The sequence below is a fragment of the Cydia strobilella genome, chromosome Z (assembly GCF_947568885.1).
Source record: "Cydia strobilella chromosome Z, ilCydStro3.1, whole genome shotgun sequence".
NCBI classification, from domain to species: Eukaryota; Metazoa; Arthropoda; class Insecta; order Lepidoptera; family Tortricidae; genus Cydia; species Cydia strobilella.
In genome coordinates, this window is record NC_086068.1 from 58,488,154 (window position 1) to 58,512,037 (window position 23,884).

A 23,884-nucleotide genomic window follows, 5' to 3' on the forward strand; every position below is an offset into this window, starting at 1 on the left:
ACCCCATATCTCCCGGTATTTCAGTGGTTCCTAACCTTTTCAGTACCCCTTTGAGTAACAAGGGAACTCGATTTTACCCCTCCTCCATAATCATTAATATTCTTTCTTATAGATAGAGTTAGACCAAGAAAAGTCTGCAGATTATGACAGCACACGCAGTGCCAGTGTTATTTATACGTCATAATTTCATAGAAGTTTGACGTTTAAAATAACACCTGCACTGCGTGTGCTGTGAAAATCACTGCAGACTTCTTGGTTTGACCATAGAGTAACTTATACTAGAGCGGTGCTGTCATAGTAAATTTTGTAACCACAGTAAATTCACTGCCATCTATCGACATATTTTAAAACTAAAAATGAAGATTTATAAAAATACGATAGAATGTATTTAAATATAGATAAATGATTTTTTTTATTTGCATTAATTATTTTTATGATTTTGACCCATGTTCTTTCACTGATATGCGTTAAAATTGTTAAATAACAAACGAAACCGTCAACGCCATCTATACGACTGTAGGCCAAAGCTAGTAGCGCCCTCTGATCGAGAGTCAAATTTTCTTGATTTTCGAGGCACGTTTTTTCCTTAGACTGTATCCATCTATTATGGAGTTATATCTATCTTTGGTTTGACTCTAGGTCTTTATCTGATTTTGAACCCCGTAAAATACTAGTTTTATCCCCACGGGACCCTATTACGGCGCTGCGCAGGGATACGCTGTGATACCACTACCAGATACCGGGTATCTGGTATCACAGCGCCTCCCTAGTATCGCAGGCCGGTATCCGACAGTAAGCCCGCGGCATGTCACGGCCGCGCGACGTCGAGCTGGTGCCACTAAAGTCTGCGCTGGCCCGGGACGACCAATATGCGAGGGCGAAACCAGTGCCTGTCTCTAAAAGGTGATGTACAACAACTAATGGTAAAAAAATGTGCCATCCTCAATCAAAAGGGTACTTATTGTCGGTTGTCAATAAGGCGCTATTTCCATATAGTTTCAATTTGAAATCAACCTTATCTACAACCGACAATGTGGTACCTTTTGATTGAAAACGTCACAAATGTAGTTTATATATGGGGCATTTTCTATGAAAAGGGAACTTAATGTCGATAGCGCGTACGCCGCACAGCGTCGCGCGGCATTGTATTTACATCGGAGCATCGTTTATAATGGCGTAAGCACCATCGACAATAAGGTCCCTTTTTATAGAAAACACCACATATTATATTACGTTGCACGTATTATCCTCTAGGACCTCTGGCCCATGTAAAAATTTGTCCCGTTCCATTCTATCTTTTTAAATCTTTATTTTGACAAATTAAAATGCCATAATGTAAACACATATAAAAAACCGCCCAAGTGCGAGTCGAACTCGCCCACCGAGGGTTCCGTACTTTTTAGTATTTGTTGTTATAGCGGCAACAGAAATACATTATCTGTGAAAATTTCAACTGTCTAGCTATCACGGCTCATGAGATACAGCCTGGTGACAGACAGACGGACAGCGGAGTAGTAATAGGGTCCCGTTTTTACCCTTTGGGTACGGAACCCTAAAAAATGCCTTCGTCTTGATAAGTTTTGACTTGTGGGCCGCTAGAAGTTATAGCAGATATTGCAGTAAAAAAACCGGCCAAGTGCGAGCCGGACTCGCGCACGAAGGGTTCCGTACCATTACGCAAAAAACTGCAAAAAAATCACGTTTGTTGTATGGCAGCTCCACTTAAATATGTATTTTATTCTGTTTCTGGTGAAAGACGGACAGACAGACAGACGGCGAAGTCTTAGTAATAGGGTCCCGTTTCTACCCTTTAAGTACGGAACCCTAAAAACAACAACCACAATCATAAAACATCATAAGTTGGCATATTAGATGTTGTTGGGGATTGGCGATCGTATCGACCACATACGCGCCAATATAATTTGAACTTTAGCATTCCGATTTAAGGTTCAAATTTGATTGCACTCTCGTGAAATGTGATTATAAAGGCCGGTAGCGCACTTATAACTTACAATCCCTCTGGTGTTTCGGGTGTCCATGAGCGACCCATCGCTTACCATCAGGCGAATCAACTGCTCGTTTGCCTCCTACTTACATATAAAAAAAAACATTATTCAAGTCGGTAGCTGAATCTAAGTACTTACTATGTTGAGACGCAAAGGTGCGGTGCGATGAGTGACCTTATTAAGATAAAAAAGATATGTCTGTATCACGTTTATCTACCCTTGAAGTAAGTGTAAGGCCTGAGTGGACGCTCGAGTTGGGCGTGCAGCGGGGCGGGGCGTGCGGCGTGCATGTTAAACAAATGCAAACGTATAGGAGCGGCCTTACGAGCAGTGCGCGCTGCTCACATCACTTGTGAGCCCGACGGCACGCTGCACGCCCCGCTGAACGCTCCGCTTCGAGCGTCCACTCAGGCCTTACACTTAGAGGTCGGCGCGGCGCGATGCAGATGTCTCTGCGGTGAAAATAATTGACTGCCAACTCCGACGTTAAGCGCAACATTACTAACTAAAACCGTAAAACTACAACTATGGACATTTACAGAGAACTGTTCTAATTGAACATGGTTTAGATTTTGTTAAATTTTAACACAAAACATAATCAACTAAAATTTTGGTCTTTAGGGTTCCGTACCTAAGGAAAATACGGAACCCTTATAGGATTACTCGTGCGTCTGTCTGTCTGTCTGTCCGTCTGTCACAGCCTATTTTCTCCGAAACTCATGGACCAATTAAGTTGAAATTTGGTATATGTAAGTTTGTGACCCAAAGACGGACATGTAAGGTAAACAAATGAATTTTAAACACGGGGGCTACTTTTGGGGGGTAAATGGGAAAATTAAAAAATAAAGTTTTTCAAACTATATCGTGTTACATATCAAATAAACAGTTTAGAAGTTATTCAAGAAAATAGGCAAAAAATGACTATTCCCCCCCTTTATCTCCGAAACTTCTGGGTCTAAAATTTTGAAAAAAATACAAAATAAAATACATATAGATGACAGGAAAACCTATTAGAAATGTGCAGTCAAGCGTGAGTCGGACTTAATTACTTAGTTTTTGATCCGACCGCGACCCCTACGGGGTTTTTAAAGACATTTCACTCACGATTCGCATAAAAAATACATTGTTTAAATTGTGTAATGTACGGAACCCTTGGAACGCGAGTCCGACTCGCACTTGGCCGGTTTTTCTTGTATGTCTGGGCCTTACCTAAGTAGCAAAGTGACGTCAGCGACGTCATAATGACGTAATAATTACGTCATAATTACGTCGCTGACGTCATTATGACGTATAAATGCTACCTGCCTTACCGATAGTATACCGGCCTTGATTCTTAAGCTGTGGAGTGTGTATCAAAACAAACGGTTAAAACTACAACTTCTTCAACGCAGGTTGTTGGCAAACAAAAAAACCCCGACTGCCCCCACGCAATTGGTGACACTATGCGGCGCGCCGCCCCCCTCCCGCCGCCGTGAGGAGCGCGCCACCATGGACAACCTGCGGAGGAAGGTGGCCCCCGCGCTGCTGCATCACAAGTAAGGGAACCCCACTTCAGTTCTCTTGTCTTAATAGATAGTCACCTTTTCTTTTCAACTTCTTTTACTACCGTAATTTTTTTTATACCACGTCGGTGGCAATCAAGCATACGGCCCGCCTGATGGTAAGCAGTTACCGTAGCCTATGGACGCCTGCAACACCGGAGATATTACACGCGCGTTGCCGACCCTTTAAAAACCTGTACATTCCTTTTTTGAAGAACCCCATACTGTAGCCCCTCGGGAAAACCTCGGCAGGCTCATTCCACAGCCGAAGCGTACGCGGGAGGAAATTCCTCTTAAACCGCACAGTACGCGACCATTTAGGTGCTAGGGTGTGAGGATGAACACCCTGCCTATGGCGAGCGGTGCGGTGATAGAAAGCGGCCGTTGGCATCATGTCAAACAATTCTTCAGACCACAGCCCATTGTACAAGCGGTAAAACCCCGAAACTATACAAAAACCCAAGTGCACCATCACCATTGGTCATAATATGCGGCGCGCCGCCATGGACAACCTGACGAGGATGGTGGCGCCCGCTCAAGAGGACGCCAACACATAGGCACGACGCACATATAAAGCTGGCCTACACCGAACTCACAGCCGTCCCCAAAATGACGGCGAATGACCACCCCACAAGGCGGGGTGCGACACTATGCAGGCTCCACAGCAGGGATGCGGTAGAGCCCCCACACACCCTCCCAAAAGGGCGTCGAGAGAAACACTGACTGACCGCTCAAAAGGGAGTTGCGGGGAAGGATATTTCACACGGATGATGAAGTAAGGACGCAATGTTAGCTCATTTCCACAGCGAAGATAAACATTATAATTTTTAGACTATCAAAAATTGTGACGTTTTCAACTAAAAGGTCGATAGTTGATTTTAAATTGAAGCTTTATGGAAATAACGCCTTATTGACAACCGACAATAAGTACCATTTTAGTTGAAAACGGCACAATTTGTATTCCGATCTCACTTTTGAAAAGAAAAAATATTAAAACCGGGCAAGTGCGAGTCGGACTCGCCCACCGAGGGTTCCGTACTTTTTAGTATTTGTTGTTATAGCGGCATCAGAAATACATAAATTGTGATCAACTGTCTAGCTATCACGGTTCATGAGACAGCCTCGTGACAGACAGACAGACAGACGGACAGCGGAGTCTTAGTAATAGGGTCCCGTTTTTACCCTTTGGGTACGGAACCCTAAAAATGGTAATGATTTATTTAATTGATGTCTTCTATATCGCAAACTTTTTGAACCCTCGTATCTGCTGACTAAAACTGTTTACCACTACACACCACACCATACACCGCACGTTCGTGAGATTGGTGAGATTAATCAAAGTTAAGGAAATTACATTAAACAGTAGGTTGTACCGAATTTGGTGAAATGTGCCCGAATTTCACAAACTTAGGTACTTTTGCTACGAACACGCTACAAAGCAAAGCAAAAAGTGTTTGAATGCAAACCAGCATACATAGAGCTCTGATTGGGTGTAATATGTATATATGTTATAGGTTTAGTTATATTAGAGAGGTTTAGTGGAATTAAAATGTTTTCTTGAATATTTTAGTTGGTGGGGCGGGCAATTTATTATGTTAATCTATCGCGCGCACTGATGCCCCGGCAAAGGGGAAGCTTGGCATAACACTGAAATTCCATTCAAAATGCTATTTTATTTTCATTGGCATAAGACATTGTTTATAATGGCAATTCGTAGTGTTTGAGACATCGATTTGTTACTTAATCGCAGGTCGCCATCACAGCCTCGCGTTTTTTTTATAATTTACTTATTCCAATTCATATATAAAATTAATAAATTTTGAATTACTGAACGCCCATGATACTAGTTATATGTATGATTTAATGATAGTTATTAAGGCGAAGTTACGTTCTAAAGGCGAATTAATTAGAGTTGGTACCTAATTATTAATAATTGTTGGTAATAATTTTTTTGGCAGTTTAATAAGCATCGAAGGCACAGACCCATCGGTATTCAGCCACAATTGAAAATTGTGTAAAAATATTTTAAACGGCTATTAAATTAATCAAATTAAATATTTTTAAACATAAACAAAAATATTAAATTATAAACGTCAGTATTTTATAAGTAAAACTCATTTATACTATACCTAGTTTTTTTTTCACAATCCATAACTCACGCGGGAACAATAAAGGCCTTTGTCCTTCAGTACACCTGCGTGTAATAAGATTTCTGCTTTTTCAAGCAAGTGTGATGAAATAGTTATTTGTTATATAAGGGTGCAAAGTTGTATTTTACCCGCTAGTGTGGAATTGAAACACGAGCAAGCGAAAGGATTCTATAGTTGAATCACGAGCGAAGCGAGTGGTTCTAAAATAGAAATTAATAAAGAATAAATATTCACCACTACCTACTGGGTAAGAATAATTATAATGTAAACTGCTACACCCTAGTAGGGTCCATGTTTGTACTTAATTAGACTTTTTACATCTTTGTAAAATACCATGGTTGCATTGAATAAATGATATGATATGATATGATAGAATCCTGAGCGTAGCGAGTGTGTATATACATTTGCACCCGTGTGTAACACAAAACTTTTCCCCTCACTATAGCGAGGAAAGTGCAACATCCACAGGCGTTAGATCATCTTCATCACTGGAATCACTCATTTTTTTACGATATTCTAACAGGAAGTTGTATATTTTTACGTGTCGGAGTCTGTGAGAATTTTTTTGTTGAAAATGTTGACATTTCTGACAATGCGTTTTAAATTGCATCGACTCAACTTGTGCATTCAGAATTACATTCAACATCATTTAAAAAAACGAATGTTTCTTATGGAATTTAAGGTTTATGACTTAAAATCATTATAAAGCTAAATTTGGTATTTTTTATTAAATTCTCAAACCATTTATTTAATGATAATTAATATCGAACGAACCATTATTATGAGCGTTTTACGTTTTGTTATCTGTCAAAAGCTACTTAAACACGCTCCATCCAAGGTCAAATTACTTTCCCCACTAGTGGATAAAATGCGTTTTTCCCCGCTTGTTTTAAAGGATAAAAGACGGCTTTCCGAGCTAGTGAGGGGAAAAATAATACATACATGTAATGTATGCTCCGCCTTTCGGCGATACCAACTTGCAATTTTTTTCGAGTGTGATATTTGTCGGTTGTTACAGACGCGCAGCACACAACAATAACAACGAACAAGTGGACAACGAACCGGAGAAACTGGACAACAGGCCTAAACTACTGCAAAAGGTACATTACTCACTGCTTACTGCTAGCCTTTCTCCGCAGACGTATTGTCTGGTTGTTCTTGGCATAAACACAGGGCGGACACGCTATACATCAAAAATCACTTGCGTTTATATGTGTGAACGGCACGTCTGTACACGCGGCATGCGTCAATGTGTTAGTAACTTGCTTAAAAACAGTATTGAGCGGCCGGCAAACGGCCGTCAATCTGCTGTCGCGGGGCGAGGTCATTCGAATTCGGGACTAAGTATTTTTTTCAGTTCAAGTACCTATTCTGATGTTTGATATTTCGTGAAACGTTAAACCTCAATCCGGCCTTCGGAAATCCATGGTACACCGGCACAGAATAAGTAATAGTACTAATAGTATTATCATACAGAACGGCCACGCACCGCCCCGCTCCGATTCGAATGATCTCGCCCCGCGATACCAGATTGACGACCTTTAGCCGACCGCTCAGTACTGTTTTTAAGCAACTTACTCATCACAATGACGCATGCCGCGTGTACATACGTGCCGTTCACTCATTCCCATCTTAAAGGCCGGCAACGCACTTACAACCCCTCTGGTGTTGCGGGTGTCCATGGGCGGCGGTAATCGCTTTCCATCAGGTGATCCGTCTGCTCGTTTGCCTCCTATTTCATAAAAAAAAATGGAAACGCAAGTCATTTTTGATGTATAGCGTGTCCGCCCTGTGACGCGGGCCCCCTTTCGAAAGTGACTTAAAACAGGGTCGATATAATAAGTACGAGATTCATATAGAAACTCAACATTGGGCTTTAGTTCACACTTTAATATTATTTTTATAAAGGAGAAGGTAACTCCAGAATGCTGGCGAAGTTTTGCGAAAACACTTGGATCGCTCAGCTGACTTCAGCGTACCTAATGAACGAACTTTTCGAGCAGCGTTCGTGTGGTCCCTATTTCAAGCGGGAGCGGAACTCATTTTTGGTTTAGTTTCTATTATTATTATTACGAGCTCATATTGTCCCACTGCTGGGCAAAGGCCTCCCTCCCCAAGTGGCAGTGACGTCAGCGACGTCATGATGACGTAGTTATGGCGTCATAATGACTTCTCTGACGTCATAATGACGTATAAATGCTGTTAGGGTCCTATTCCTCCACGTAGCCGTATCCCCTTGAAATCTCCCACCAGTCTCTATCAAAGGCGTCAAGCTCGTCTCGCCATCTCCGACAACCGTGACGCCTTACAATTTGTGGGGCCTATAGGGTGGCTGTTTTGGCACACAGAGCATCCGGCATACGGCAGACGTGTCCCGCCCAGTCCCATTTAAGCTTTGTGGCAGTTCGAAATGAATTTAATTAATAACAACCGATTATGTTCAATATTTAGGGATGGATGTATTTTAAAAACCGGCCAAGTGCGAGTCGGACTCGCGCACCGAGGGTTCCGCACATTATACAATTTAAACAATGTATTTTTTATGTGAAACGTGATGAGTGAAAGGTAAATTGCGGTTTACGATTTATGACGTATTAAAAAAAACTACTTACTAGATCTCGTTCAAAGTTTCAAACCAATTTTCGGTGGAAGTTTGCATGGTAATGTACCTACATCATATATGTTTTTAGTTTTATCATTCTCTTATTTTAGAAGTTACAGGGGGGGACACACATTTTACCACTTTGGAAGTGTCTCTCGCGCAAACTATTCAGTTTAGAAAAAAATGATATTAGAATCCTCAATTTCATTTTTGAAGACCTATCCCTAAGATACCCATAAATATGGTCATAAAATTAAAGATGGCCGACGGAGAAGTTGGTTCCTATCAAAAACATAAAGTTATGGACCTTACAAGTACCTGAAAAAAAATTGGTGCTTTTGTGGTGCTAGAGCGCAAATCAAATTGATATTTGACAAATTCCCACATCGCATAGGTGGGAAGCCAGCCGCCCATAGCTCGTGTCTTAAGCCGCTCGCCGGTTTCCTTTGTTTTCGCACGCTATTTTTGCTGAGCGACCCTCGGCCCAGCCGCTTCAGGCGGTCGAGTCAAGGTTTTCTTAAATGGCACAATTACGCGGAAAGGTTATAAACACTTGAAGAAAGAGTTTTGATGAGGTCTTGAGGTTAAATCAAAGGGTCCGTAGCATAATTTCTAAAATCAAATTTCCTAAATGATAGGTTGATTAACCGTAGGACATGCGTCTTTAGGCATTTCATACATTAAACATTTTGATTTTCGATGTTCTGTCTTTAGGAATTTCGTACTTAGGATACTTATTTGATTTTAGAAATAATTCTATTCTACATACCCAAATCATAGTATGGTAAAGTCGGACGAAGATAACTGCAAGTACATTTGCAATAATGTCATCATTAATATCACATTTCTTTAAAATATGAAGTTTATTTTTACCACCTCACTTTGTTCTGTTAAAATCGGTGCAGCGTTCATCATTTTCGCTTGCCCTTGTCCCATTCACTTGGGGTCGGCGCAGCATGTCTTTCTCTTCCATACCTCTCTGATACCCGTCATCTCATTATTCACTTGTGTTCATTTCATATCATCTCGCACACAGTCCATACACCTTTTCCTCTCCTCTCGTATCTCCCTCCACATTCATTCGTAATACTTTTCTCGTCACATGTCATCCTTCCACATCACATGCCGATTGCAAATCGGTACAGCGTTATTATTAGTAAATTATTTTTTATTTAGTTTATTATGGCTTTAATAAGTGCTCGGTATCAAGCTTCAAGATCGAGTAAGGAATGTCGAGATCCGTCGAAGCACCAAGGTGCAAGACGTTGGTTTCGCCATTACTAAACTAAAATGGAGTTGGGCGGGACATGTTGCTAGGCAGAGTGATGGCAGGTGGACTAAAATGTTAACGGAATGGTGGGCGCTTTCGAATGAAAGAAGCCCCTGGCGTCCGTTGGCTCGTTGGGTAGACGACATCCGGAAGATTGCGGGTCACTTCTGGATGAGATTAGCTCAGAACCGGGGCAAGTGGCGTACTAGAAGAGAGGCCTATGCTCAGCAGTGGGCGATAAAGGGCTGATATGATGATGATGATTAGTAAGTAACGAAAAAGCCTGTCAGAGAGAGACATTTCCAATATATGTTTGCCCCTTCGTCCGCAGGTCCTCCAAACGAAGCCAGTTACCATGGTGGTGCAATGGAGTGAGATCCGCACAGCCTGGCAGGACAGTGACTTCATCACCGAATGCCTGTGCTGGCACAACGTGTACCGCCAGCGGCACGGCGCACCGCAGCTCTACATGGCCCCGGAGGTAGTTACTTCTCACACTCAGCTCAATGTGGGTCGTGGGCGACCCACAAACGAAGCCAGTGCAATGGAGCGAGATCCACACAGCCTGGCAGGACAGCGACTTCATCACCGAATGCCTGTGCTACAACGTGTACCGCCAGCGGGACGGCGCGCCGCAGCTCTACATGGCCCCGGAGGTAGTTACTTCTCACACTCAGCTCAATGTGGGTCGTGGGCGACCCACAAACGAAGCCAGTGCAATGGAGCGAGATCCGGACAGCCTGGCACAAACTGAACGCAAAGTGTATAGAAAAATGTTTCGACACTTTGTGACCGAAAAGTGTACACACGGCGACCACACTTTAGTTACTGAAACAATTCTGGTCGCATTATGTACACACTGTTACCACACTAAGTAACCACAAAACTGAACACAGTCGCAATGTGTACTAGCTGTTACGACACCGGTACGACATATCTGACATTTAGTTACTACTTTGATGATTTCTGCGACCGGAATGGTTATAAGGGACACTTAGCATCAGTCACAGCCTGTCAGGACACATCATCTACAATCTACATGGCTCCGGAGCTACCTCATTCCCAAAGCTGTGGGCCGCGCGCGACCCACAAAAACGAGCATAGCAAGCTTCCAGTATGTTTGTAGGTACACGCCAGATATAACATTACATCGATTGGCCAATTTAAATAATTATTTTGCGCCAATCTTGTAGTATAAATGGCAGATCGAATAGACAAATTAAGACAATTATAGTATCTACTTATTTGAGATTTAAAAAAAATATATTTCCCAGCCGTGTAGGCCACCGGGGACCCAAAATATCTAGCGCAGCAGGGCTCTATGATTTTTCACCTATAAATCCGCTTGCTTTTAAACTGTTACAATGTTTTTCAGCTATGCGACTACGCGCAAGCCTGGGCTAACCATCTCGCTCACACCAATAAGTTCTGCTACAGGAACGACAGGGACGTCGGCCAGAACCTCTACCAGCGGCCGGTGAGCGCGCTGCAGCCTGACGTCACAGGTATGACGTCACACAAGCCAGGCATCTCGCATTATACATTCAGTTACAGAGTGCTAAACGGCCTCCTAAGCCAAGTTTTTTCCTCATACCTACAAAAAATACCGGTATTATTACGTTCTTTTTCGTCCTTTGGATTATTATTCCATTTTTAATGGGACTATCTAATAATACGAAGTTGTTACCTAAATACACGATTGAGACTTACGTAAAGCCCGCTCCAGACTACGCGGTGCGAAGCCGCGAACAAGAGTGTGGAGTCGATTTCGCTGATTAGCGAACTAGACTCCAGACTCGCGTTCGCGGCTTCGCGCCGTGATTAGCGCATGAGTGTGGAGGGACCTTAAAGAGCATAAAATAATAATATTGGGCTATTTCTGGTTCAAAAAAACCGGTTCCAAGCCCTAGGCTAGGAGGTTCGAATACTCGAAAATCGAATCGAGAACATCCACAACTCGGGTACAAATTATACACTAAAACCTTCCTCAAGAATTACTCTATTGATAGGTAAATACCGCATCAAAATCCGTTGCGTAGTTTTAGAAATCTAAGCAACGGATCTAGGCTACAGGTTTTCAAATATTTACTCGTGTAATAATTGAACCATAATTTCTCTTTTCTGTACATAGTGTTCGTTTGTCTGTTATTTTTAATTGTCAGTCGCTCAAAGGTTGACTGGAAGAGATCCCTTACAGGGATAAGTTCGCCTTTCTACATTGTATACTTTCTGTTTAATTGTATATCTTAACCTGTCTTATGTGCAATAAAGTGTTTACATACATACATACATAGGAACACACAGCGGAAAGCGATTTTGTTTTATACTATATAGTGACGAACATTCGGGCAAACAATACATGAGAACCAATAGAGACCCATTTTCTAAATGCGTGTGTGTTCCCTCAGGACAAGAAGTATCGTCGTATTGGTACGCAGCAGTTCGCCAGTACAGCTTCTTCAAAGAACCAGACATATTGCATGCCAACGTCAATGCGGGTACGCTATTTCATTTTTTATATACCTTTAAGGCCGTTCCATCGGTTTGCCGCTGTCTCTGTCACATTTCGCAAGAAAGAACGGGAAAGACAATGCGCGCCAAGTGTCCATTTTGATCGAATTTTGTCGATTTTTATTTATTTTAAAAACGTTACCCTACAATATCGAAATTCGAAAGCTATGAAATTACTATTTAAGTTAAGATTGTTTTTTCTTCTTTTTTTGTTTATAGTATCACATAATAAATAACCGAGTGAAGGTAGATTGAAAGTCCGAGTTAGAGGCACGGATTTAGATTATGGTTAGAGGTTACTTTGGGAATTAATTGTATCGAGCAAAGTATCATAATTCGTGTATCGGAAGCTATGATATTAAAGATAATATAGTCAAGAACTATAGGTACATATATTTTTTCCACGTCTACGAATATCAACGCCTCTTAGAAAACATGATTATATAAGGAGATTTTTCGCCTTCTGGCTCAGGGAACCGCCTTAAACGAGTAAACAATTCTTGTATTCTATGTATATATATTTACCCTTCCAGGGTCCATTATGTACCTATGTAACATAATGGTATGCAAATAAATATCTCTATATTTCGGGGATTTCGGAAACGGCTCTAACGATTTTGACGAAATTCGCTATATGGGGGTTTTCGGGGGCGAAAAATCGATCTACTTAGCTAGGTCTTATGTCTGGGAAGACGCGCATTTTTGAGTTTTTATGTGTTTTCCGAGCAAAACTCGGTCTCCCAGATATTTTATCTAATTTCAAGTACAAGCATGAAAACAGTTAATGACCAAGTAAGTCTTATTACAACGAGATAAAATCTACGATTAAAAAAAACTTTTTAATATTATTAAATGTACGATGGAAATAATCACTTTGCCACTGACAAGATTCGAATAGGGGATATCACTGCAATGTTCGGCCACCAGAGTGCAGCACTAGCCCGTTTAGTAAACCATAGAGTAACTTATACATACTGTGCCTTTAACCCTTAAATGCATAATGATGTATATATGCATCGTATATTTGATGGTCCGTGGCTCAATATGCGGCTATCCAAAATATTATTCCCTCAATCTATACAACATGACACATCTATTTCAATTTATTAAAAAGTTATACAAAAAATCATGCATTTAAGGGTTAACAGGTTTTTGACAAGTTTTCAGAGATAATAAAATATGACATTGATGCACCAAGGCGGTTTGTTTACAGAGGATCTACCGGGAAACGCGGATCCGAAATTTCGCTATCTGCCTCTTTATCGGTCGAATATGCAAGTGACAGACATGTTAGATAACGAAATTTCGATTTTCTTGTTTTGCGATAGACCCTCAGATTGTGGTAGTGGCGCCCCCTGCGCAGTACTTAGTGTTTAGAGCGATCGAACCGCTATTCCAAAGGGTAGCGAATTCAAGTTTTAAAATTTCCTTAAAGTGATTTTATGTTTGTTCTTCGTAGGTCACTTCACTCAAATGGTTTGGGTGGCAACTCGATACTTCGGCGTGGGCAAAGCGCGTTCCCGCGCGGGCAAAGTCATCGTCGTTGCAAACTATTCGCCTCCCGGGAACTACTCGGGGCAGTTTGAAACCAACGTACTCCCGCCGCTGCCCGAGAACATGCCCGACGTCCCCATACCGGAGCACTGACAATTTTCTATAAAGGGTAGGAGGTTTTTATTTTATTTTATTTTATATTATTTTATTTATTTTTAATTTTTATAAAAAACGACATGTAATATGAATTATTATGAATATACGAATATGAATATGTTTCAGGCTGACGTGAGGATGAAGAAATTGGGGGTTTAAACCATTAAACCTCGTCAGACCCAGGGCAATTTTTGCGCTTTCGAATTTGGAACTTTCTTTTATTTCTATATGGGTTCAAAACTCAAATTTAATTTGTACTTGTACAAGTACACGGGGACTTACGGGGATGACTTTGCCCTTTTGTCCTAGCTTTGCCAACATAGTGAATGGAACAGAGTGATTGTATGGCACATGAGAAGACAAAAATAAATATTTGGCGTTGATAATTCCTAGGATGTGAATATGTTATAATAAACTTTTTCAAAACTAATGGATATGTAACACACGACACACTTTAAAAATACTACTAAATATTATTATTGTATTGGCTTTGTGCTGCGTAAGGACGAAAGGGCAAAGTTAAATATATTCATAGATATCACATGCAGTTGACGAGACAAAATATGTTACCGTTCCGGCGGAGCCTATCCTTTATAAATATTTTGTGGAAGAGTAAGATGTGGTAGTAAACATTAGTCATATCATATTTTGTTTATTCCTAATTTAATTTTAAATATTACCCGTATTTTTACCTCAGATAAAATCCCAGCAAATGATGAAATAAATATCTGTCCATGACTGCGCGGCCACACACTCGACGAGTGGGATGGGAAGTAGTGAGGGAAGTATGCAGAGCAGTATGGCGGCCGATGACGAGTAACGTGGCCTACTACGTCTCTGCCTATATTTTGCATCTTCTCAAATGATTTTCACGCCTAAGACGGTAATCTGTTAAACAAAAGCCATTATTCCTTTTCTACGAGTGCAGTCCATTGTGTATTGACTGACAATGGCACGCGCCGTAGCACTCGCTCAGACTCAATGGCACACAATGGCCGACCGCTCACACAAAAGGAACAATGGCTTTTGTTTAACAGATTACCGTCTTAGCTACACAGCTACAGCTACAAAACACAGCTAAAAAGGCTAGACCATGTAACTTTTATAATATCTATGTAAAAACCCTTTTTATGTGCAAATAAATGATTTATGATTAGGCGTAAAAATCATATGAGAAGATGCAGACTATAGGGACCGTGCGCGTTGGAGGGTCTGCCATCTTGTGGCCTGAATCGGAACCATAAACATGTACACAAAGATAGATATAACTCCGTAATAGATGGATACAGTCTAAGGAAAAAACGTGCCTCGAAAATCAAGAAAATTTGATTCTCGTTCAGAGGGCGCTACTAGTTTTGGCCTACAGTCGTATAGATGGCGTTGACGGTTTCGTTTATTATTTAACAATTTTCACGCATATCAGTGAAAGAACATGGGTCAAAATCATAAAAATAATTAATGCAAATTAAAAAGAAATATTTATCCATATTTAAATACATTTTATCGTATTTTTATAAATCTTCATTTTTAGTTTTAAAGTGTGTCGACAGATGGCAGTGAATTTACTGGGGTTACAAAATTTACTATGACAGTACCGCTCCAGTATAAGTTACTCTATGATGTACATCACATGTACTTTGACACTTCACACCAAAGCAAGTGCTGCCATCTTGTGGGGTACTTTGGAAGCATAAACTACACATTAACGCCTCGCGCCAAAAACCTGACGTCTCCTGTGCTGCCCCCTACAGTTTATGCACGCTCCCTATACTTCCCATAGGTACCACTCGTCCAGTGTGTGGCCGCGCAGTAATATGATGATTTAGTTCCTAGATACCGTCCGTAAAAAAAGGATTACGATAATAGTTTACTGAATAACTAGGAGTACACTTAGTACAAAGACGTCATACCATGATCATGGTTATAACATTATAATTTACAATTTAAAAATAATATTATACAAACAAAGTAAAAGTAATGTAGTCGATGAGTAAGCATAAGTGGCGGATAAGCCACGTGGCAAAGTACCAAATGCCGCGGGCCCCAAGTTTCACTTCGTCAGACAAAATTAAAACAAACCATGGGCCCCGTGATAGAATTTGCTACAGGCCCCGCGCTAGCCTAATCCGGCACTGGAACAGATTCACAAATCTCTAGTCTCTATATTTACTAACTAGCGAGTCTAGCGACCCGCCCCGGCTTCGCACGGATAGTTCAACTAATAAAACGAACGAATAATTTACACAAAACCTGTACAAATTATACATATAAACCTTTCTCTTGAATCACTATTTAAAAAAACCGCATCAAAATCCGTTGCGTAGTTTTAAAGATCTAAGCATACATAAAGACAGACGGACGGACAGACAGCGGAAAGCGACTTTGTTTTATATTATGTATTGAGTCTGGCAATGTTGCCGTATCCGCAAAATTGTATAAAAATGAAATCAATCAAAAATGATATTTTAAGATGTGGGTAGTCTGCCGTGGTTGTTACATACAGTATTTCATTAGTAAGCTAGTATGTGAGCTATTATATATACCCTGTTAAATTATTTGTAGATTAATCTTAATACTTTGGCAATGTCTTCCCTGATGGTTGTATAAATTCAGTAGTTTCCCGAGCTTCCTCGTATTTGACATTAGGCTTATATTGAGTTTAGCAACATAAAGTGAGCTGATGACAGTTGTAAAAAAAACTTAGTTGCAGTTTTTTTGCTATTTTTTTTTTAACAAAAACTCAATCACATCAACTGGTAATACTTCATCATATTGTAACATTTTTTTTATAAAACCGGCCAAGTACGAGTCGGACTTGCGCACGAAGGGTTCCGTACCATTACGCAAAAAACGGCAAAAATGTTTGTTGTATGGGAGCCCCACTTAAATATTAATTTTATTCTGTTTTTAGTATTTGTTGTTATAGCGGCAACAGAAAAACATCATCTGTGAAAATTTCGATTGTCTAGCTATCACGATTCATGAGATACAGCCTGGTGACAGACGGACAGACAGACAGACAGCGAAGTCTTAGCAATAGGGTCCCGTTTTTACCCTTTGGGTGCGGAACCCTTAAAATGGTCAAACAGAAAATATTTGTAACCGGAATACAGTAGCGAGTTTTTGTTACTTTGCACCGGTGGGCAAAGATGATTATTGCAATGTCAGCTCAAGATGAAGTTTAGTCTAGAAAGAGACATGCATGATAAATAAATGTACAATTTATTATTACATAAGATCATTATCCATTGAAGTCAATTTCACTTTACTAGCAGAAGTATATTAAGTATATTTCACACACATGCACAAATAATAATGACAGATTAACAAGTTTTTTTTTTAATAATACAATTCATCCAATATGCCTTTTCGGTAGGTATATAAAATATTACAAATGCAATTGAGTTTGATACTATTCTAAATATTTATACTTATAGTTGGTCAAGCAAATCTTGTCAGTAGAAAAAGGCGGCAAATAAAAAAATGTAGGCACGAAGGGATATCGTCCCATATAAAATTTGAATTTCGCGCTTTTTTCTACTAACAAGATTTGCTTGACCAACTATAGATGTCTTGAAGTGTTAGAGTTGGACCAAGCTAACTCTGCACAGTGTGGGAGTGTCAGCAAAAATGTCGAATTCCCATGAGAACATGATTACGTTTATAGTAACACATACTTTGTAATTTCAGTTACATAGTGAGGAGAACAATTTATCTTTAGACGTACTAATGGCATAAAATAACATATCTTATAAATCGATAAAAAATGGCAAACTAATATAGAAAGGCCTAAATTAAAGCAGTATTCGTGTTCGCTAAGTAGTCTCTTTTTTGCTTATTTAATTTACAGTAGAAAAAAAGGCAGATAGAAATGAAGTAAGAAATTATTTTTATTTATTATTTTTATTTTATTACAAAAAGGCAAGCATTTGACCGCAATCTCAATTTTAGAGTTGCTTCGGTGTTTATACCATAATATGGAATTATTGTATTAGTTAAATACTAGTATATATATTTTAATTGCATGCCAATTAAAATATTACATTTTGAAAAATGTATGTTACAAATAGTTGATGCATATTTATATTGGAAAAATATTTTGTAATTCATTGTAACGACATATATTTTTTGGCTTAAATATACAGTTCATAATTTATTAACCATTCGCCGCAGTGATAACAAAAAATTATAATTAGGATCTTACACTTTTAAGGTAAATTTTACAATGTACACGCCAAATAGTCTGACAAAATTGTTACATAATATTTGATAATAATAGACAATAGGTAGCCCATATTTTTCATTACATTTCAGTCATATAATATTCATTGTATTTCGCATTTTTTGTTTACAAATATAGATAAATATACCAAAACCGGGCAAAGTTATAAAAAACAATTTAATAATACATATTTATATATTATCTGAGATTTTTGTATCTAAATTGTTTTTTTTATATACTTACCCGTTTAGAGGGTTATCCAAATTAAATATTTATTTAATGCTTATCTTGTAGGCACTAAAACTTTCTTACCTTAATACTGTTGTTACATTTGTACTAATGTTATCTTTGCAATACGCGTTTCTCGTCTAGTGAATGTCATAAAAAATATATTTTAAATTTGTACTTTAAGAGCGTTTTCACACTGTCTGGCCGCGTAGCCAACATGCCAATCGCTTACGCTCCGTAGCGATCGAAACGCAACTGTCACTGTCGCACTAATGTAGAGAGACACAAAGCGTTTCGTTGTCGAAGCGATAGCGATTGTCACCTTGGCTAGGCCGGCTGGTCAGATATCGGATGTAGGATCCTACATCCGCGTAGTCAGGCCGCGGAGGCGCCGTCTTTAGCGGTCACGCACGCTACAACAAGCACTATGCCTACATATACACACTCAAACAAATACTATCGGTCCGACAACTGACAGGGGGCTCCGACATGACTGAATTTATCGGAAGCACCTTTCCGATATCGAATGTCGGAAGGGGCCTATGACGAAAACAGCTGCAGCAGAGAGCCATTGGCATTAAGTCCGCCTGTTTTGCGTTATTTATCGTTTTTTAGTAATAATGATTGACATATCTTACATTTTACTCCCTTCCGACATCCGATATCGGATCGGAGAATGTGAAAGCGCTCTAATATTTAGCTGTCATTAAAGTTGAATATTATAACTGCCATATATGGAAAGCGATTCGCGATTTCGTGGTTGGTCCCATAGTAAAAATTGCTCAGTATAATCCCAAAACCTCCCTGGCAACGGAAATGCACTTAGTTTTTAGCCATCCTGTATATCAGTTTAAGATTTTCGTTACTGGCTGTATTTCACGCCTATAGGTAGTCTAAGTACAGTGTAAAGGGACCTCTACAAGCTTCCAAGGCCTATTTTGTCATTAAGTTCTCATAGCATTTTTGCTGAATAATCTACTTAGAATAATAATAGAGCATTTAAAAATAGAGCTTTCTTAATATAAAATTTACATTTCACGACTCACTTAGACCTAGCCGGCTTAACTAGTTAAACATAGACGTATATATACTTCGTAAAGACCGGCCTTACGAGCACTACTAGTGGGGCCGACACATTGGAGTCAAAATCGCATTTAGTTACACCAGCGCGCTCAGTCGTGTGTCGAATTGCGCAGTGGAAAGGCGTCGATGTTCGGTCGGAATTGTATACATACGCTTATACGTTGTTTACACCAATGGTGACGCCTTTCCACTGCGCAATTCGCCACACGACTGAGCGCGCCGGTGTAACTATATGCGATTATGACTCCAATATAGCGGCCCCATTCGTAGTGCTCGTAAGGCCGGTCTTTACGAAGTAATATGCATATATGTCTATTGTTGTAAATGTTGTTAAAGCAGTGTTGTTGTAGTAAGACACATAGACTTTTGAAGATCTGTTTGGAGTACGCCTCTTGATTTAATAAGTACCATAAAAAACATATTATGTTTATGTGAATTTGGCCAACTTTGACCTTGGGGCAAAGCGTAGCCACCAAAACGAGTAAGTAACAATACTAGAGTTAGACCAAGACAAGTGCAACGATTTTAATAGGACACGCAGTGCGTTATTTTAAACGTCAACCTTCTATTAACTTATGACGTATAAATAACACTTGCGCTGCGTGTGCTATCAACATCGTTGCAGACTTCACTTGGTCTAACTCTAGTGTTGTTAAAATCAATACCAAACTTTAGATAAGTAAAATGAATATCCATGGAAAAGATACCCCGCTGCAGAAATGCTCTATTTGACGTTATTTGTATATTAATAATTTTACAGTGTTATGTTAATGTATTATTCATGTTGATAGTACATATAGTAAGTATAGGCATAACACTAGCATATAGACAATAAACTGCACAACAATAATAAGTAAAGTATAGTTCGTCAAGCAAATCTTGTCAGTAGAAAAAGGAGGCAAATTTAAAACATGTAGGCGCGAAGGGATATCGTCCCATAGAAAACATGAATTTCGCGCCTTTTTCTACTGACAAGGTTTGCTTGACCAACTATAACTCATCTGTTGTATTAAAAAGTATTAGATTGTGCCAAAATAACACTTTAAAATTACCTGCAACTAACATTGGGTGGAAACCGACGTGAAGAGAAATAACAAGACTGTCAAGAATGGATCAATATGCGTAAATAGAAAAAATATTACTCATAACATAACTTGGTCAGCAATCACCATATTAATTTCTACGACATTATATCCCTATTATATTAGTAAAAAACCGGCCAAGTGCGATCCGGACTCGCGCACGAAGGGTTCCGTACCAAAAAATCACGTTGCATGGGAGCCCTACTTAAATATTTATTTAATTTTGTTTTTAGTATTTGTTGTTATATCGGCAACAGAAATACATCATCTGTGTAAATTTTAACTGTCTAGCAATCACGGTTCGTGATTGCCTGGTGACAGACGGACAGACGGACAGTGGAGTCTTAGTAATAGGGTCCCGTTTTTACCCTTTGGGTACGGAAGTTCCGTAACGGAACCTTAAAAATTATCATAATTTGTTACCTTGTATTGTTAATAATAATAATGTTAAGATGATTTAGATATAAGTAAAGCCTGACCAGTAACATATTATCATTGTCAAGAGGGCGCTGTTATTCTCACGTATAGGGTGACAGTTCAGTATAGTATGAAAATATTAGTTACAGGGAAATTCCGCAACATGGCGCGTGATCATATATTCCTGGTCAGGCTTTATACTAATATGCCTTCTTAACTCAGCGCAGTCGAACCGGCAGACGCTTGAAAAAACTGGTTGAATTTTATTGGTTTATAAATTGTAATTCTCAATAAGGCAATAATCAATTATATTCAATGACTAATTGTTGTTATCTAAAAATTGCCATCATGTTCTATCTTTGCCCAAAAATATGATATTAGAAATATATAAAATTTTATCGCTTTCATGTCTTATTAATTGTTTTGTTGTGTATACTTGTTGACGAGATTCTAATGAATACTTTCCTGGGCAAAGTTAACACATTGTGGGTAAAGATATAATTTAATGTTTTCGAAATAAAACTTCTTTAGGCACTAGAGGGTAACTCAAGTTTTTTTTTCTGACGGAAGTAACGCTCAGTAGTGACACACGCACAATAGGATACACGTCAAAGGGCCAACATAGCGATAAAAGACATCCTCAAAGAAGTTTTACTTCAATCGCGCGTAAAGATTACACGCACACACTTTTTCTTTCAGAAGCCGGTGTGATTTGGCCTGAATATATTATAAATTATAATACCTATTGTAGCTAAGTACGTATTTAATTTGCTTCCGTTGTCCATGTAAGAAAAGCTTATTTATTTTATGGAAGCATAATCAAATTATGTTTTTAAATTTAGTGGCTTGGCGAAGCAGGCTTTAGGTTGCTTTTCGCTCATGTCGTCGCAAATATGGACTTATTTGGAATCAGTGTATTCAGTGTGATGTCCTGATTGTCCTGAACACAAATATATGAGATGACAAGCGCGAAAGTGGTGGGGGTAGTTGCTGTGACGTCAAAAAGTCGGCAGTACGAAGTTTTTAACTTTTTTTTATCATACCATGTGGGGTATCAAATGAAAGGGCTTTGTGAGTAGATCACAAATATATAACATACTGTAACATTTTCACTACTTCGTCTAACAAATTATTAAAAAACGTTCAAAAATTTCACAATCCACAATTGACTGAACTGCTCTAAATCGAAAATGACTGAATGGATCATTCCAAAATAATTAACCAGATATAACCAAAAATAAGAAAAGTACATCAAGTTGAAAAAAAGTATAATTTTCTGTTACATTAAACTGCAACTATTATTAAAACAAACAAAAAACCAGACTATTTACATATATTTTTGAAATGGTCTTTTCACTAGCTTTCATTTGATACCCATATTGCTATAGTAAGAAAAAAAAAACAATCCCTTTTTTCATTAGCGGGCGCCATTTTTAAAATTTATATAGCCCATATGAGATGTGGTTGAATTCGTCAAAATTGTGTTAGTTACATGGGTACCAAATGAACGCTAGTGAAAGACCATTTCAAAAATAAATGTAAATAGTCTGTTTTTGTTTGTTTTAATAATAGTTGCAGTTTAATGTAACAGAAAATTATACTTTTGTTCAACTTGATGTACTTTTCTTATTTTTGGTTATATCTGATTAATTATTTTTTAACGTTATATAGAGGATATTCACAGTCACTTGGTATGTATTTTGGAATGATCCATTCAGTCATTTTAAATTTAGAGCAGTTCAAAGTCAACTGTGGATTGTGAAATTTTTGACGGTTTTCTAATAATTTGTTAGACGAAGTAGTGAAAATGTTACAGTGTGATATTTGTGATCTACTCACAAAGCCCTTTCATTTGATGAAAAGTTAAAAACTTTGTACTGCCGACTTTTTGACGTCACAGCAACTACCCCCCACCACTTTCGCGCTTGTCATCTCATATATTTGTGTTCAGGATATTACACTGAATACACTGATACTAAATATGGCCATATTTGCGACGACATGAGCGAAAATCGATTTCCAGAAGACTTCTAGACCGAAAACCGCCGTACTAATTGTACTTATAATGGCTGTGAACTGTTACTGTTATAATAAGGTTAAATGTGGCTTGGCGATATTTTAGTCAAATAAACGTACCTCCTGTATAAATAACGTTGTTGTTATTGCAAAACTGCCTAACCCACAAATCTACATCTACAATGACGCTTATGTCATCTGCTTTCGTCATCACACTGCATCCATCAGTATCTTGGTCGAATTTTAGTCATCTTATTCCATTTTTTTCGAGAATCATTGTTTCTGCTTTATCCAGGTAGCATTTATACGTCATAATGACATCAGCGACGTCATTATGACGTCAATATTACGTCATTATGACGTCGCTGACGTCACTGTAACTTGGGTATACACCACAACCGGGGTTCGGGGTTTGAACCCACAATGTTCGACCACCACGCACATATGAAAGGTACCTATGTCTAATTTTAAGATTTGGGTGTGCTATGTTCTATTGTTTCCCATATAATTTTAAGTCATAATGTATTGTTTGTCCACATTTTCGTTAGTCATAATTTGGTTTTTCTTAGAAACGCGTATCTTTTCAGGATTGCCATAAAACAAACCTAACCTAACCTATCTATAGGATAACCTAAGAAAAATCCTGAAAAGTTAACGGTTTCAGATGACTAATGATAATATGACAAAAATTACATTATGACTTTCAATAATTATGTCAATCAATGGTATCCAGAAAAAGAATGATGATATTTTCTCACATTTATTCACAAGTAAACTCTAAAACTAATTAAACTGCACGTCCTGCCTCGCCAACTCGAGCAACATAGGGTCGTCGAAGAATTTGTTGATGGACACGTCTTCGCTGAGGCCCTTGCGGCGCCGCGTCTTCACCATGAACTCTCGGGCCAGATGCGTGGCGGGCTGGGGCTCCAGCGGCCTGACAATAGGGATGATGACACATGTTGAATTTTAAAATCTAGTAAAATAGATTGCAAATGGGCAATTTATCACAATAATGTGGATATTGAAATAATATATGGAAATAATACAAAAATCATAGACCTAGCATTACATAGATCAGCCCGTGAGGGACAAAACATACGCAA

General features: G+C 39.0%; 2 protein-coding genes and 1 long non-coding RNA gene across 4 annotated transcripts in view; 2 read left to right on the top strand and 1 right to left on the bottom strand.

Moving 5' to 3' along the window:
* Positions 1-23,884, top strand: part of LOC134755238 (uncharacterized) — a 108,884-nt gene that overhangs the window by 12,860 nt on the left and 72,140 nt on the right. The gene's annotated exons all lie outside the window — the stretch shown is intronic.
* Positions 788-13,742, top strand: LOC134755236 (uncharacterized). Its single transcript, XM_063691758.1, has 7 exons — positions 788-903; positions 3,398-3,541; positions 6,716-6,797; positions 9,901-10,050; positions 10,945-11,074; positions 11,978-12,067; positions 13,540-13,742. Exons 1-7 carry the CDS (start codon positions 806-808, stop codon positions 13,725-13,727), a joined length of 882 nt encoding a protein of 293 aa, XP_063547828.1. The 5' UTR covers positions 788-805; the 3' UTR covers positions 13,728-13,742.
* LOC134755154 (116 kDa U5 small nuclear ribonucleoprotein component) overlaps positions 23,536-23,884 on the bottom strand; it is a 28,730-nt gene continuing 28,381 nt past the window's right edge. For both annotated transcript variants that reach the window (XM_063691652.1, XM_063691650.1), the window contains one exon: positions 23,536-23,715. In XM_063691652.1, coding sequence (XP_063547722.1) covers positions 23,566-23,715 — 150 coding nt within the window. In that variant the 3' untranslated portion in view covers positions 23,536-23,565. The remainder of the gene's footprint in view (positions 23,716-23,884) is intronic.

Bases quoted from the DNA above. Each gene is read 5' to 3' on its own strand.
- LOC134755236 (XM_063691758.1), top strand. From the start codon at position 806: ATGTCACGGCCGCGCGACGTCGAGCTGGTGCCACTAAAGTCTGCGCTG. The intron at 3,542-6,715 runs GTAAGGGAACCC...CGGTTGTTACAG, and splicing joins CCCGCGCTGCTGCATCACAA to ACGCGCAGCACACAACAATA. The intron at 12,068-13,539 runs GTACGCTATTTC...TGTTCTTCGTAG, and splicing joins GCATGCCAACGTCAATGCGG to GTCACTTCACTCAAATGGTT.